The sequence below is a fragment of the Erythranthe guttata genome, chromosome 10 (assembly GCF_056151865.1).
Source record: "Erythranthe guttata isolate IM_541 chromosome 10, IM_541, whole genome shotgun sequence".
Classification (NCBI taxonomy): Eukaryota; Viridiplantae; Streptophyta; class Magnoliopsida; order Lamiales; family Phrymaceae; genus Erythranthe; species Erythranthe guttata.
Window position 1 is genome coordinate 240,893 of NC_142542.1, and position 15,204 is coordinate 256,096.

The window sequence follows — 15,204 nt, forward strand, 5'->3', positions numbered from 1 at the left end:
CATTCTCCACAATCTGCAAGCGTATATGTCATGGTTATATTAGATGCGTTTAGATATTACCACTTCGAACAAGCAAAATCACATAATAACGACTGTAATAATAATGTAATAACGAAATGTTACTGCAAATCACAATCATTCGCGTATATAAATGCATAAAATGGCTACAAAAAAATCTCTACATTACCAACCCGAAATAAAATCGTTCGTGCATACATAAAAAAACTTCGTGCAATTTGTACGTGATCCAAACACAATACAATTGTTCGCATATATGAATTCAATTACAACACCTTCATGCAATTATAAAAGAATTCGCATACAAATCAAATTCAATTTAATACATCGATTCTGCATCCACAAAAGAAATTGATTGCAAACAAAAACAAAAAAAAAACTCGCCTTGTTCAATTACAGTAGCTTCGATCCTTTGAAAACTAATCACGTATGAATCTAGATGAATTCAGTTACGAACAACTTTCTTCAATTAAAAAAAATTCACATACATATGAATTCAAATTAAATGCATCGAATCTGCGCTAAAAAAAGTGGGTTGCAAACAAAAACAACAAAAAAACTCGTCTTCTTCAATTGCAATCGCAGATTCTCTGAACCGAATCACATATAAATCTTCGTGCGTGACTTGAAACGGTGCCAAAATTTACGCAGTGGTGGAGAGGGATGAGACGGTTATGGAATATGACGATATATCGTGATCTCAAAGATTTTTCTAGATCACGTATTTAAAAAGAATTAATTACACCAGGGTATATTAGTCATGTCAATTACATAATTAATTAAAAAAAATCATGTTTAATTCGAGGGGGGGTTTTCACTAATTATGAAAAAGGGGTTATATCCACCCTAATATATGTAAATGATGTGGGGGGTTCTCACTAATTATCCCTATAAAGTAATTTTGACTTTCTAAATATAAAACTTATCTAAATTAATGGGTTTATACCATTTTGTCACTTGTATTTTCAGGCCAATCATGACAAATATGCGCGAACATTCATCCTAGGTGGTTAAGTGAGTCAATATAACGGTTTTGACATGCTGGTGTATTTTTTTTTTTAAATAAAGGTAGCAAAATGCAAAATGGTGCAATGTATATGTGCACAAAATGCTATTTAACCCTAAATTAATATATTTAATTTTCATTTTTCGTTCATTGCTAGCGCGTGAAGTAGTGACTTGGACCACTTGGTGCACATAACGAGCTTTAAACATAACCGCATTGTTGCATCGTATATTCACGGATTCAGTACCGTTGATTTGTGTTTCAAAATGCACATTTATATCCCTAAATACAATGTGGAATAATCGAAGTCCTTTCCGAAGGAAAATTACAAGAAAGAGATATGTAATGCAAATAATTTTCAAATATTCTCCTATGAAATAATGATGATTCGTTTAAGAGACATATTAATTATTCCAGCGTGTGTTACTAGTCAAATGATTCTTTTCAAACTAGAATACAATCAAATGACACGTCGTCCCACAAAATCTCACATTGGGATGTCATTTTCAAACATTATAGTATAAATCATAGCCCGTTTTCAAAGATTGTAAAATACCATGGAAAACCACCTGAAAATATTAGGATAAAATAAACTGATAATTTTCTTATCCACAAATAATAAATATATATAAATTAAAGGAAATGAAAAGAAAAGTACCTTGAAAAAATGGTTGAGAAGGCCATAACGACAAGCCTTCCAAATATATTTCAATACAAAATAATATTTATGCATAAGATGAAGTACTATAAAGCATGCCAAAAGCAGAGCACACAACCAAATGCACCTGCCTCCTCTTCCTTTTCTTCCATACAACAAGTATTTCTTCAACAACCAACCAACCAACCGGGGAAGATATATGATAAATAATCAAATGAGAAATAAAACTTAGTATTTTGCAAGATTCAAGAAAAGAATTACAATAGAGTAGCAATTTGAAAAATGAATTAAGATCGATGGTATATATATATGTACCTTATGGGCAACAATGCCTTTGTTTTTGTGACGTTTACGGCGAAAATTCTTGATTATGTTCAGGAATTTGAGGTTTAAGGATTTTGTTTTAGAGAGAAGAGAGGATTCGGGTTTGGATTTGATTTCCAATAAATATGGGTGGATCTTTAATCGGATCGAGAATCGGAGAAGCTTATAACAAAAGGGAAATAAGATTACTAGTCTTGATGACTTTAATTTCAAATCGAATCTTTTCGCCTTGGCTCGAATGCTGACCACCGTACACGGCGGCGGCGGCTGGTGGTGGTGGTGGTGGTTTACATGCCTCATCAGCAGAGATCAAGCAAATTCACAATTGAAATGGGATCTTTGCCTTTATCTTTGTGGGTGGGAGACGACTAGCCGTTACAGTAACGGGTTTACCCAAACTTGGCTCAACTCGGGTCAGTGTAAAGTAACGGGCCGGGTATGAGCCTGAACTTTTGTATTCAATATGGTGTTTGTATTGAGCCCACGGACGCAAGATTCAGGCCCAGATAAATATATCAAGACCAATCTTTTTCCAATATTCAGGCCCAACTGATAACACTGATTTGTTTACTCTAACTTTCTCTCTCTGTTTCTTTTTTTAATGGAAACCTCCAACTTTTGTAAATAAATAGCTCGTTCGATTTCCATCGACTCCGATTCGAATTTTTTTTTCTGTATAAATATTAAATATATGACATAGTTCCATGCCATATATATAATGGAATTTTTTTTTTCTTTATAGGTAAATCATAAATGATCTCTTACATATCAGAAAATTTGGTATTCATGAAAGCTACCTTTTTTCTAAGATAGACTCATTATTGGTATATATGTGATTTCGTATAATCCGTATTGTGTTTGATTTGTTGGTAATTATTAGGAGTATATACTAATTTGGTTTGTAACTAATTAAGAAATAATATCATTTAATTTGTTTGAAAGACATTTATATAATTCCCCTGCGTCTTAGTCGTCAAACTATATATTATTTCGTGCAGTTTAATGCCATATAAAACAAGATTCTATAATAGTCACAATTACAGATTTTTATTTATTTTACAAACACTGCAAGGGAGGCGATCAAATTGATTAACATAGTACGTGTACATAAATGCAATTAATAAAATACCAATATTTAGTGTACAACATTTGCCAAATCAACATTTGAGCAGCATGACAAACCCAACGAAGAAACTCTAAATCTTATTCATAACTCTTGAATTTATTCTTTATTATACTTGATTCTTCTTATCTTGGAAAATGGCTTCAATTAATTAATCAACGGGTCAACCTGTGAATATATAAATCAAAGGAATCCCATAATTTATAACATTAATAATAATCCTATATATATATATAAATAATTAAAGAGCATGTATGTATGTATGTATGCATATGGATATGTATATGCAGATGATATATATATGGTGTTATTACTTGGAACAGTCGAGTGATGGGGAGTACTGGTAGGGAAAGTCGACGTGGCATTTGGCGGGGAGGCCGTTAACCAAAGCGGAGTTGGCACCAACGGTGGGAATAAGTGATTTGAGACACGTGCAGGCCGCCTGTAGGTCAGGTGTTGTCCTTGTTTTGTCGTTTAGTGATTTAACACCATCGCAGCATGAAGTCGGCACTGCACCTCCTCTTTGGACGTAGCTAATGCACGGCGATATGGTTGTCAGAACACTGCCGCACGTGATCGCTGCAGATGCCGGACCTGCCCTATTCACCACCAACCAAATCATTATAATTACCACATTTTTCACATTAATATTCATCATATTAATTTATATATATGTATGTATTTATATGTATATAAAGCTTGTTGTGCTTGCTTTATAATTAAAGAATTGAGAGTTATATTGCATTTAGGTTTCCAACTTTCAGGGTATTTATAATAGCGTCAGCTTTTTGTAATAAAATCTTATGGTGTATGTTCCAAAAACGTAACCTAAAAATTCATTCTAATTAATAGTAACTACAAAAAAAAAATAAAAAAATTGTGAACATGAGTTCACATGCGATGTCAATAAGTGGTACATGATCACGTCTTATGCAGATTTTGAGACGAACACGACACGTTGAAGTCGGTTCCGATCACATGTTAAACTTGGAGTTAGGCTCGGGTCGCCGTTGCCATTCAGGCCATGCAACCTCTGCCTGTAATCAATCATATATGCAAATGTTGCAGCAACGACGTAGTATTAATTTACTATCATCATCAGGCAAATGTTGTTATCATAGCAATAAACTTAATTAGGTATTGAGGTTGGCCTTTTTCTGATAATGACAATAACACTTTTCTAACTTGCTCTGCAACGTACACCGTCGGTGCCATATTTCTCATTTTCTTTTCTCTATATATATTCTCTTATTTCCCCCTCCAGTTTTTTATCTTGTAGCCTCCCTTGTAATTTATAAAACAAAAAGTAGTAATTAAAATGTGACAGCATGCATTTTAAAGATAGATTTTTGTAATTTCATCGTATATATTATTACAACGTATAGATGGCAACTGGCAATCAGTACACAATGTGGCAATAACTGGCCGCCATGCTAAAAATCGTAGATATAATTATAACAATTACATGACCCAACGCGTTTTTATTAAAATGCGACAAAATTAATTAGAACTAAGACGACTGATTAATTAAGGTGGGCTGTGCTGCCGAATTCCATTGACTCCCACCCAATGTGGTCTACAATTTAACGGACTCTGCAAAAACAATATGACAGAATATAAATACCGTTAGAAACAATATAGTTTTAAAATACAAATTAGCAATTAGAAAGATAAAGGACGAGAGGTTATTTATTACGTTTTGCAGTTAGTGGAGTAGCTGATAGCGTAACCAATGTTGACTTTGCACTGTCTAGGCAAGGCGGCGGCGTTCCTAACGTTGACTTTGTAAGCTTTGGCGGCGACCTTGATGCACTCACAAGCAGTTCTCCGGTCAGCAGTGGTTTTGGCGGCGCTGTTAATAGACCTAACCCCTCTGCAGCAGGCGGACGGAATAGCACCTCCCTTAGTGAGGTAGTTTGTGCACGGCATCAACCCTTTCACCACCGTCTGGCAGCTTATTCCCTCCGCCCCTTGGGGGCCAAAACCCACCATTACTATTGCAGCAACAACAACAACGATCATCATAGCTTTATTGTTTGCCATTGCAAATTAAATTAAATCGCAGTATATATATGTTAATAATTGAATTTCTTTACGCAGATATATATATATATTTGATCACTGAAGATAGGTTGAAAGAGTTGATTATGGAAGAGATTCTTATATAGGGAAATTAGCCAAGGTGTGAACACAAGAAAATGAGGGTACTGTTTTAATGTACGTTAATTAATTAGATTGTCGGTTGCATGCAGTAATTATATATGTTAGTACGTAGAGTCGGTTAATTTATTGTTTTCTGCTGGATCTATTGCTCTACATTGCAAGCGTAATTAAGTTATAAGACGCTTAATCCATAAGAAAAAATATTAACAAACCTAGCTTAATTCTCTGGTTTGTGAAGTTTTATTTGGATTATTAATTAATTTATAATATATATATTGATGCATGCAGATCAAAGAAATCATATATTTTTCTTTTTTCTAACAATATATATATATGCTGATATATTGTTGATCCTGTATAAGAATATATGGTTCTTATAAATTTGTAACGATATATATTAAAAGATATATGTATGTATATGTGGAAGTAGTTTACCTAGGGATGAGGCAAGGCAATGGTACTGCATAGTGGCTACTATAGCCACCCCTCTACCTTTCAATCCCAACTACATATTATATATAGCTTAATATAAAGTATAAACCTCTTTTTTTTTAATTGAACATTATTTATCTGGAGACAAACGATTCAGAAGGCATAACGAGAAGGAAACTGCATGCCCAATTAAAGTTATAGAAATAAAAACTGTGGCCCATGGGCCGAAATATGGGCCTGATAATAATCTCACAAATATTAATATTAATAGCTGAACATAATGAACATTTAATTTGCATCTGAAAATTATTATTGTTTTTGTAAGGTTGAAAATCCATATCAGTTCATCATGTACGCCCTGGAATTCTCTTTTCCAATTATATATTTGACCTATTTTTTAATGAATTCTTTCCCGTTCAATTTTCTATTTTTTTTTTCAGAATTGAGATATATACGAGTTTCCGATTTTAGATGCACTTTAATTTCCGAAAGTAGGTATGTCTTTACAAGTATAAAACCGGATTTTTTTTTTTTAAATTTATATTTCAAGTAAACATGGCACATGGATTGCATTTACTGTGAGAATGGCAAAAAGACCAACCCCATTTCACATTATACAATACAAGCATGGGCCTATGTTGTACAGATAGATGCAGATATTGCATGCCAAAATAGTTGCTTTAAGTTATATATAATACTTTTAAAAATATCTTTATATCATCTTTTAAAGTTACATTATATTTCTTTAATTACATTTCTATTTTATTGATGTTTATTATAGTTAATAGCAATTAGCATATTATTCGGATGTACCATTTCAAAATCTGATTAACAACATTCCATTTTCTGTTAATTATATATAGCTAGTCACATATAGACTTGATCGCAAATTGCTAGTTGTCCAATTGTCGCCTAGTGTTGCATGGAATATGACATTAATCTAAACACACTTAATAAATCTGGAAATTAATTTCATTACAGATACATTGACAGTGACAAATTTTAATTGACTAGAAAATTACAATGATAGCTAGCAAGGAAAACTTGGATTTACCACTTGGTAAAAGTAAAACCAATCCACAGCGTCCCACATCGCAACTCTTTTTATTTAATTAACTCATACATTATTATTATAATTATAAATAATACGAAACAAACGTAGCCTTCGTAAAAGCTCACTACATACTTTCCTCGGAACGAACTAAGTTCACCTCACCCTGCAAAAACCACAACAACAACATTTCATCGATCAACATTTCAAAGACTATATTAAAAGTAGTTTTTTTTTTATAAAGAAAATAGAAATAATTAAATAAATAAATGGAAACATACGTAGCGCAGTTGGTGGAAGGGCTAATCTTGTAGGGAATGTTGAGACCACATTGCTTAGGGAGTCCAGCTGCCTTGCCGGTGTTGATGCCGGAGTAAGATCCGATGAGAGATTTCAGGCAAACGCATATGGCCTGGCGGTCTGCGGTGGACCTAGCCGCCCCGTAAAGCCCCTGAACACCACCGCAACAATTCCCCAACGGTCCTCGGTTACTCACATAGGGGAGGCATGGAGCCAAATATGAGATCACCGTGCCACACCCTACTGCCGCCTCAGCTGCCGGAGCAACCGCCGCCACCAACACGGCGGCGATGAGCACCACGCTCATTGCTTTCGTAAGGGCTGCCATTTTCTTACTAGCTATAGGTGAACTTGGAATGTAATGATTGTGTTTTTTTAGTGTGTGTAGGTTAACATGAGGAGGAAGTGTGTATTTTATAGAGGAAAATATTCATGCAAATTTGGGATTAATTGATTATTGGTATGATATATGGTTGGGTGGTGGTTGGGGTGGATTAAATGCTCTACATACATATTAATTAGTGGTACAGATCATGGACTAAAAGTCCAATTTTGTGGCACACTCACAAGTCACAAGCTATATAGTACCATATTATACTATAATTCAGTGGTGTTTTTCCTATGTGGGACAGTGTCTTATTTTCTCACGAGAAATGAGTCGGTGGAGGACTATATTTAATATTGGAAAATTTTATTCTTTGAATAATAATTTTAATGAAATTTTCTTTCACAAATTTAACAAATTGGAAGATGGTGCGAAGAAAATTAATCAAAACTAAATATTTGTAATTGTAATCCTCTCGTTGGCTGTCTTCATCATAAATTGCGATTAGGGAATAAAACCATTTAATTAAGGGTCCAACGTACGTGGGTCCAGTAAAAAAATTGAATAGGAAGCTCTAAAGGTAATCGTGGTTTAAAGAAAGATAAAGACGTGTTTGACCCGGTAGTGAGCAGAGCACTATATATGAAAGTGGGCCAATGTGACATTATTATTATTTATTATGCATCAAATTCAAGTGGCCTTGTATTTATCTTAGAGTAAACTGCAAAAATTACTTTTTTTAATCTCCAAATAGCAAACACCCCCCTGTGATAAATAAACTAGCAAAAACTCCTCTGTGAAATTTAGTCAAATATATTTTCCTTTTAATTTGATTGTTTAGAAATTAAAATATTATTAAAAAATAAAAAATAATTAAATTTAAAAATTATTAAAAATTTGTTAATCAAATTAAGTATAGATTTTTTTAAATATATAATAACGAAATTTAAATTTTCTTTTGATATAGCAATAATTTAAAATATATACAAAAACTATGTGATAATAAAAACAAAAATAAATTAAATACCCCATTGTACCTTTATAATTAAGATATAATTAAAATAAAATAATCAAAATCTTTTAAAAATATAAGAATTTATTAATTGCAAAATGCCGGGGGTATTTGTGTCTTTTTATATGAAGTCAACACTCAAATGATAAATGGGCCGAGCGTGCTATTTAAATAATTTCACAGAGGAGGTATTGCTAATTTATTTATCATATGGGGGGTTTTTGCTATTTAAAGATTACACAAGGGTACTTTTTGCAGTTTACTCTTCATCTCTATCTACATTAATTAGTTGTAACATAACTTGTTAATATGAAACCATTACATTTTATATTTTTATTTGTTGGGATTACTGGTAGTTAAAGGTTTACATGCTAAACATAATTAATTAATGTATCCGGCCAGTAGTTGAAATAGGAGTGAAATATTTGGCTTATGTATGTATAGGATTCACTATTGAGCAAGATTAAATCTTCTACTATTCAGGAAATTATTAATCATTATTGTTTGTTAGTTTCCAATCTAAATTTCCATTGATTAATTAGGGCTTTTAATTTCTTATAATTCAACAGAAATTAACACAGTACAATAATTTTAAACCATAAGAATGAAATTAAAGCTGGGATCGACCAGATAGAGAATTAAGGAAAGCAATTAATTAGTAGATTTAGAGGTATAACAGCAGCAGGGCATCATAAATCTTTTATTCATTTAACTTAATTCTATATAAAATATATATAAGTGGCCAGCTTGATTATATTTCTGCGATAAAAACTCCCCTCCAAAAGAATAATCAAGCTGATCGATCAAGTCACCCTGCAAAACACACGCAACATTTATAAAAATCCATTTAATTTCTAATTAGTTGTATAAATGTATTTTTCAGGTATTAAACGAATTAAATAAAAATAACAACGTACTATACAAAATAAAAAGAATAGAGAAATATAAATATTTACTTAGAGCAATCGGTGGAAGGGCTGATCTTGTACGGAATGCTGACGCCACAAAGTGCGGGAAGGCCAGCAGCCTTGCCGAGGTTGATGCCGATGCTTGATCCGACGAGGGTTTTGAGGCAGTTACACACACTCTGGCGGTCTTGTGTGGTCTTGGCGGAGGAGTACAGCCCCTTAACCCCACCACAACAACCGCCTAGTGGACCTTTGTCTGTCACGTACGGCAGACAAGGTTGCAGATATGAAACCACCGTGCCACACCCTATTGCCGCTTCACTCCCGCCAGTAAACGCGGCCATGACCAAAACAACGACCACCATGCATTTCAATTTCATTGTTATAATTCCAGACATTTTAAAACTGATCGGTGTGTTATTTGTGTGTTTGTGTGTGTGTGTGGAAAACCTAGCCTAGCTATGAGGGTTTAAATAGAGTAATGTATATGCTTGGCGTGTTAGATTGGATCATTAGTCGTTGATTGGAGTGGGATTAATCAATAATTAAATGCTCCAATTTTAATTTAGAGTTTTCTTTAGGGGTTATATGTCTATTATCTATATATGTATGTCTTATTTATTTTTCACTATATATCTCATAATGAATTAAGCACATAATTACATATAAAAAAATATATAGTTTTCCTTCACGACAATTTTTCTTCTCCTAAAATATTTCAAATTTAAAGCATTAATTCAAATTTCAACCATTACACTACAAAAAACACAGTTAATTCATAGGGTTTTATATATTGTCAATAGCTAGCTAGGTTAACTAACTAAATTCGACACCATATATATAATATGTTTTCAATAATGTATAGATATATAAATAAAATACAGAGTTTTGCTTTAGATGCATTTCGGTAATTTATCTGTTCGGTAAGTAGTAAACTTAGATTGACACGTATTACGCCTTCACTTTTCGACCCATCCCTGCTTTTACTCCCCATTCCTCATTGTCCTGCGTTTTTTTCTCTATTTTCTCTTTACTTATCATGTTTTGCCTAAAATGGAACCTGATGAGTTTAATTTTTGTACATGCTACTTCATCAAGTGAATTAAGCCATGTGCCTGTCTCGTAAATTTTCAACCTAGCTTCGACTTTCTATATATATATAAAAAAAGAGTGGCATTTGAATTAAATTAACCTAAAATTTTGTTTGAACGCGCGTATGGAGTTAGGAATTTTAAAATTTACTACAATAAATTCATCGATTGCATATTTCGATAATTTTGTATTGCAATTCATTTCAAACACCGAATATTTCACTGCACTTTCCGTATGTTATCATCAATTAATATTATTTTTCCACGTTCTGAAATTGAATTAAATTTCTATCACCCAAACACAATCTAAGTCAGGTTTAATGTATTTTATGACCTTTTATGAATTTTAATGTATTTTTCTCTTAATATAATTAAGTCAGGTTTTAGGTGGATTATGCATGATAATTTTTGGATAAGGCCAAGTAACCAAAGATAAACATCCATTCATATTGATCATGCATATTTATATATTATTATTATTTTTTTATTTTTCCTAGATTCTACGTTCCTTCATCAATTGAGTAATTAATTGCCAGATTTATAAGATTATTATTATTATTTATTTATTATGATTACTACTACGCATGTACGATCACTTGAAGATCGTCGGGGTGTCGGTTAAACTTAATTAGCTAAAAGTGAAGCTCGATGGATGCCTAATTAAGAGGTGAAAAACTCATCGAATTTCAAACAAACAGACGTAAATCATTAATTAATAAAGATAACAACATCATTAATTTTATATATAAAACCATTTCTCCCTAGCTCAGTCAGAGCTAAATGATTTGAACTATTAAAAATTCATTATTCAAACATCAGTACTCTTCTACTACGTGGTCCAAAGGAGAGACGTACGTAAACTTCAGTGAACACTGCAAAACGATCCACATTAATCAGAAATGTAATAACTTGTAATTCAAAACATATAGTCGTTAAATTAAACAGCGTTTTTTTCTTTTTTGTATTAATTGTACCTGGAGCAGTCAGTGGAAGGGCTGATCTTGTAAGGAATAGAGACACCGCATTTCCCTGGAAGCGCGGCGGCGTTGCTGATGATAGCCGGGGTGGCGGAGCTGGCCACAGACTTCAAGCAGGAGCAAACCGCCTGGCGGTCGGCTGTGGCGGTGGCCTCGTTGTAGAGCGTCTTTATCCCCTCGCAGCAACTGGTCGGCGGTGCAGCCCCACCGTACAGAACAAAGTTGATGCATGGGGAGAGGGTGCTCGCCACCGTGCCACATGAGATGGCAGCCTCCGCCGGCGGTGGTGCAAGTGCAACCACTACCATGCTCACCGCAACAACCAACCACATTGCCTTGATCTCCATTTTATTGTAATGATCCCTTTAAATTTTAAATAATATATATTGCAGAGGGGCTCTGGTTAATTTTGTGTTAGGGCTTATGAGGGTGGCGGTGTTTATATAGAGGGTTTTGGGGTTTTTGGATTTTAATTTTAATTGAATGCAATAGTTTTAGGGTTGGTGGGTGGTGGTTGGATTTAATTCAATGCTTTGTTAATGATTCTGCTGTGCTTTAGGAGTGGATGGGAAATCTCATTAATTAATTAATTAATTAAGATAATCGTACAAGTTTTCCCAAAAACAAGTCTTGCTTTTCTTTTTCCTTCTGACAATTATGACCAATGTCATTGATTATTTACTATAAACTCCTTCCTTCTAGAATTATCTTTTTTCTTTTTCTTTTTCTTTCTTGTTAAAATAAACAATTGTTGAGCTGTAATTTTAGAGTTCCAATTTATTGATATAGCTCTTATTTAAAGAAAAATGATATTATTATCAGTCACATATTTTTTAGAGAGTATGTATGAAATAATAAATACAATTTAACATATATTACCCGACTGCAGATATGGAAAATTGACTCCGAAAGTCCTATGCTCCGTTAATTTTACAAAAAAAAAAAATGAAAATTTTGTAAATCATAAATAATGCATTTGCAAGTAATCCTAAAGTTACTTTTAATACGTGAAAAAAGAAGACACTTATTTTAAAACAAATTTAATAATTTTAATCTTATCTCGTTCGATGTAATAATTATACATGTACTCTTGCATGTTGTGACTTGTGACTTGTGACTCGTGAATTTGTCATACTACATAACATTATTAGGAATAGTAAATAGATGTGTATTAACTATTAACTTAGCTGTTGAATTTGTTCAATGTTTATGCCTATGGTTCTTTTATAGTTTCACTAATGCCCCTATATATAGTTTGTTTAAAAAAAATACATAATATATTTTACAAAAATGTTAAAGTTTGAAAAAATAAAAACAATTTTCATGTTTAATAATATATATTTTTTGTATTTATTCTTTCATTAAGTTGTTACTATTAACTATAAAAAAATCGGTTACTTAATTCAAATGTTTTTGCTAATTAATAGTTTAATTAGATAAATTTTTGGATGTCAAAATTGTCCAAATTTGATCATAATTTGAATTTCCGAGAATATGTCCACAAATAGATCTGAAAATTACTACTCCGATCCACTCACAATTCAATTTGCACTTGTATTTCTTGGTACATCAGATGATTTTTAACCATTGACAGGGTTAAATAACTACTCATTGACCACAAGTACACAACATTTTTTTCAATTAATCGTGTATGTTAATTAATTAAGACACACTAATCTTTTACTATAGTGAGTAAGTGAAAAAACAGTCATCTCAAAATCTAACATAGATTATATAAAAAAACAAGGAAATTAATTATTCATGCATGATATATAAATGATCATCACGTAAAAAACAACATACACTAACAAGTAACAACAGTATATATAATATAGATGAAAACTTCAACCAAGAAAAAAGACAACAATGGATGACAACGATAATATTAGTTGAACAAAGATCAAATTAAGAACTATAATTGGCAAATAGAAGAGCATAACCCAACTCTGACTTCGGGTCGACCCGGCCCACCAGCAGAAATCTCTTAGCTTAATAAATCTCTACTTGACCCTGAAATAAGAGTTCAATAAATCTCTTATTAAAACTCGAACAAATTAATTAATCAATACATATGTATGTTGATATATAGTATGCACAAATTAAAAAATAGGTCACGTATATTTACTTATTGCAATCAATTGTAGGGGAGATTTCGTATGGAATAGAGACGCCACATTTCCCCGGCAGTGCTTTGGCGTTTTTAATAACGGCGGGAGAGGCAGTGCTTGTCACAGATTTCAAGCAGATGCAAACGTTTCGGCGGGCGGCGGTGGTGCTCGACTCCTTGTACAGCGACTTAACCCCCGTGCAGCAGTTAATCGGCACACTCCCCCCACCCAACACGTACTCAAAGCACGGTGCCAGTGTGCTCGTCACCCTCCCGCACGAGATTTGCGGCGGTGCCGTCGCAGCCGCTACCGTCTCGGTAATCAGCGGCGCAACCATCACGGCCGCAATGAGCGCTATCTTAATCATAATTCCGGTGGTGGCCGCCATTGTTGGAGGGTAATGCTGCTGAGCTGGAAAGACAATTGACTGGTACTATATATATAAATAAATGTGAGATTGGATACTGGTTATATATAGAGAGGATGGGATTCTTGTCGAATTAATGTCGATCGATATATGGTTAGTGAAAAAGGATTTGTAAATTGATTTAGTGATACGGGTAATAGGGTGGTGGTTGGATATTCAATGCTTTATTAATGTACTGCTTTAAATATGGATCCAAGTGGCCGGTTCTGACAAACGAAATTGACACACACATGCATCTACACTCTGTAACGAAAATTTATAATTAAGTCTCATTTTTTTTATATTTTCATTTTTTTTTCAATTTTTTTTGCACAGAATTAAGCTACGAAAAAAGTGTATACATTGTGTGTGTGTGTGTGTGTGTGTTGGACTGGATACCAATATCGTAAAAGTGTATAAACACACAAGATTACAGGAACCACAATATAATATAATTACCTCAGAAAATTAAATAGGACAAATTATATTAATATAATTTGTGTTACAAAAGTTGAGGCAATATGATCAAAATCATCAAAGGCTAAAAACGAGAAACTAGAGATATAGATGATATTACATGCATATATATCTCTACCCATCTTATTCAATCAACGTAACTTGCATGCATGCATGTTAAGAACCCAACTCCAAACTCCACTCAACCAACCCTGCAAAAATATCAAATATAATGTATGTCATCCAATTAATAATATGTACTCATCATCATGAGTTATAAAAACAAAGATGTGTGTGTGTGTTTTGAATATATATTGATATTATATAAATGTACGTACCTGGAGCAGTCGGTGGTTGGACTAATCTTGAAGGGAAGTGTGACGCCGCATTTGGCCGGAAGTGCAGCAACATTTCCGAAATTGATGCCCTTGAATGTTTTAGCTGCCGACTGCAAGCACTGGCAGGCGGTGCGTCGGTCCAGTGGCGATCTGGCGGCGTTGGCCATTGACCGGACTCCGGCGCAGCACTGTGGGACCAGCGCACGCCCCTGCAGAAACCCCAGGCACGGTGCCAGCCCACTCTGCAGCTGATTGCATGTTATAGCTGCCTCTGCCTGAGGTGCATAGTACGCAACCTGCACCGCCATGCACACTAACACTATCACCAAAGCAAACTTAGCCTCCATTTTGATAAATATATAAAATCAAAGTGCGAGAGGATCGATCTGAATTATATATGTATTAGGAGCGAGAGCCCTGCTTTTATTATTTATATTGATCCGATTAATTAGTTGGGGGTTGGGTAAAATTAATTGAATTTGTACGTGTGTAACATCTCTTGACGACA

The 15,204-nt window shown here is 33.7% G+C and overlaps 7 protein-coding genes across 7 annotated transcripts; all 7 read right to left on the minus strand.

Moving 5' to 3' along the window:
* Positions 1-3,439: 3,439 nt before the first annotated feature.
* On the minus strand, positions 3,440-3,859 carry LOC105952825 (non-specific lipid-transfer protein 1). The gene has a single exon (XM_088824966.1). It carries the CDS (start codon positions 3,785-3,787, stop codon positions 3,440-3,442), a length of 348 nt encoding a protein of 115 aa, XP_088681092.1. The 5' UTR covers positions 3,788-3,859.
* A 609-nt stretch (positions 3,860-4,468) lies between these two features.
* Positions 4,469-5,361, minus strand: LOC105952823 (non-specific lipid-transfer protein 1). The gene is made up of 2 exons (XM_012976401.2): positions 4,826-5,361; positions 4,469-4,722 (listed from the first exon to the last, which is right to left on the minus strand). The coding sequence occupies exons 1-2, from the start codon at positions 5,170-5,172 to the stop codon at positions 4,713-4,715; spliced, it is 357 nt and encodes a 118-aa protein (XP_012831855.2). The 5' UTR covers positions 5,173-5,361; the 3' UTR covers positions 4,469-4,712.
* A 1,298-nt stretch (positions 5,362-6,659) lies between these two features.
* On the minus strand, positions 6,660-7,588 carry LOC105953183 (non-specific lipid-transfer protein 2). Its single transcript, XM_012976818.2, has 2 exons — positions 7,057-7,588; positions 6,660-6,941 (listed from the first exon to the last, which is right to left on the minus strand). Exons 1-2 carry the CDS (start codon positions 7,401-7,403, stop codon positions 6,932-6,934), a joined length of 357 nt encoding a protein of 118 aa, XP_012832272.2. The 5' UTR covers positions 7,404-7,588; the 3' UTR covers positions 6,660-6,931.
* A 1,413-nt stretch (positions 7,589-9,001) lies between these two features.
* On the minus strand, positions 9,002-10,208 carry LOC105953182 (non-specific lipid-transfer protein 1). The gene is made up of 2 exons (XM_012976817.2): positions 9,369-10,208; positions 9,002-9,225 (listed from the first exon to the last, which is right to left on the minus strand). The coding sequence occupies exons 1-2, from the start codon at positions 9,716-9,718 to the stop codon at positions 9,216-9,218; spliced, it is 360 nt and encodes a 119-aa protein (XP_012832271.2). The 5' UTR covers positions 9,719-10,208; the 3' UTR covers positions 9,002-9,215.
* Positions 10,209-11,095: 887 nt separating this feature from the next.
* On the minus strand, positions 11,096-11,798 carry LOC105953181 (non-specific lipid-transfer protein 1). The gene is made up of 2 exons (XM_012976816.2): positions 11,386-11,798; positions 11,096-11,283 (listed from the first exon to the last, which is right to left on the minus strand). Exons 1-2 carry the CDS (start codon positions 11,733-11,735, stop codon positions 11,274-11,276), a joined length of 360 nt encoding a protein of 119 aa, XP_012832270.2. The 5' UTR covers positions 11,736-11,798; the 3' UTR covers positions 11,096-11,273.
* A 1,395-nt stretch (positions 11,799-13,193) lies between these two features.
* On the minus strand, positions 13,194-14,073 carry LOC148767200 (non-specific lipid-transfer protein 1-like). The gene is made up of 2 exons (XM_088824568.1): positions 13,514-14,073; positions 13,194-13,398 (listed from the first exon to the last, which is right to left on the minus strand). Exons 1-2 carry the CDS (start codon positions 13,882-13,884, stop codon positions 13,389-13,391), a joined length of 381 nt encoding a protein of 126 aa, XP_088680694.1. The 5' UTR covers positions 13,885-14,073; the 3' UTR covers positions 13,194-13,388.
* Positions 14,074-14,332: 259 nt separating this feature from the next.
* LOC105953180 (non-specific lipid-transfer protein 1) lies at positions 14,333-15,089 on the minus strand. The gene is made up of 2 exons (XM_012976815.2): positions 14,697-15,089; positions 14,333-14,570 (listed from the first exon to the last, which is right to left on the minus strand). Exons 1-2 carry the CDS (start codon positions 15,041-15,043, stop codon positions 14,561-14,563), a joined length of 357 nt encoding a protein of 118 aa, XP_012832269.2. The 5' UTR covers positions 15,044-15,089; the 3' UTR covers positions 14,333-14,560.
* Between the last annotated feature and the right edge of the window lie 115 nt (positions 15,090-15,204).

Excerpts from the sequence above, each read along its gene's own strand:
- LOC105952825 (XM_088824966.1), bottom strand. The coding sequence starts at position 3,787 with ATGATGAATATTAATGTGAAAAATGTGGTAATTATAATGATTTGGTTG.
- LOC105952823 (XM_012976401.2), bottom strand. The coding sequence starts at position 5,172 with ATGGCAAACAATAAAGCTATGATGATCGTTGTTGTTGTTGCTGCAATA.
- LOC105953183 (XM_012976818.2), bottom strand. The coding sequence starts at position 7,403 with ATGGCAGCCCTTACGAAAGCAATGAGCGTGGTGCTCATCGCCGCCGTG.
- LOC105953182 (XM_012976817.2), bottom strand. The coding sequence starts at position 9,718 with ATGTCTGGAATTATAACAATGAAATTGAAATGCATGGTGGTCGTTGTT.
- LOC105953181 (XM_012976816.2), bottom strand. The coding sequence starts at position 11,735 with ATGGAGATCAAGGCAATGTGGTTGGTTGTTGCGGTGAGCATGGTAGTG.
- LOC148767200 (XM_088824568.1), bottom strand. The coding sequence starts at position 13,884 with ATGGCGGCCACCACCGGAATTATGATTAAGATAGCGCTCATTGCGGCC.
- LOC105953180 (XM_012976815.2), bottom strand. The coding sequence starts at position 15,043 with ATGGAGGCTAAGTTTGCTTTGGTGATAGTGTTAGTGTGCATGGCGGTG.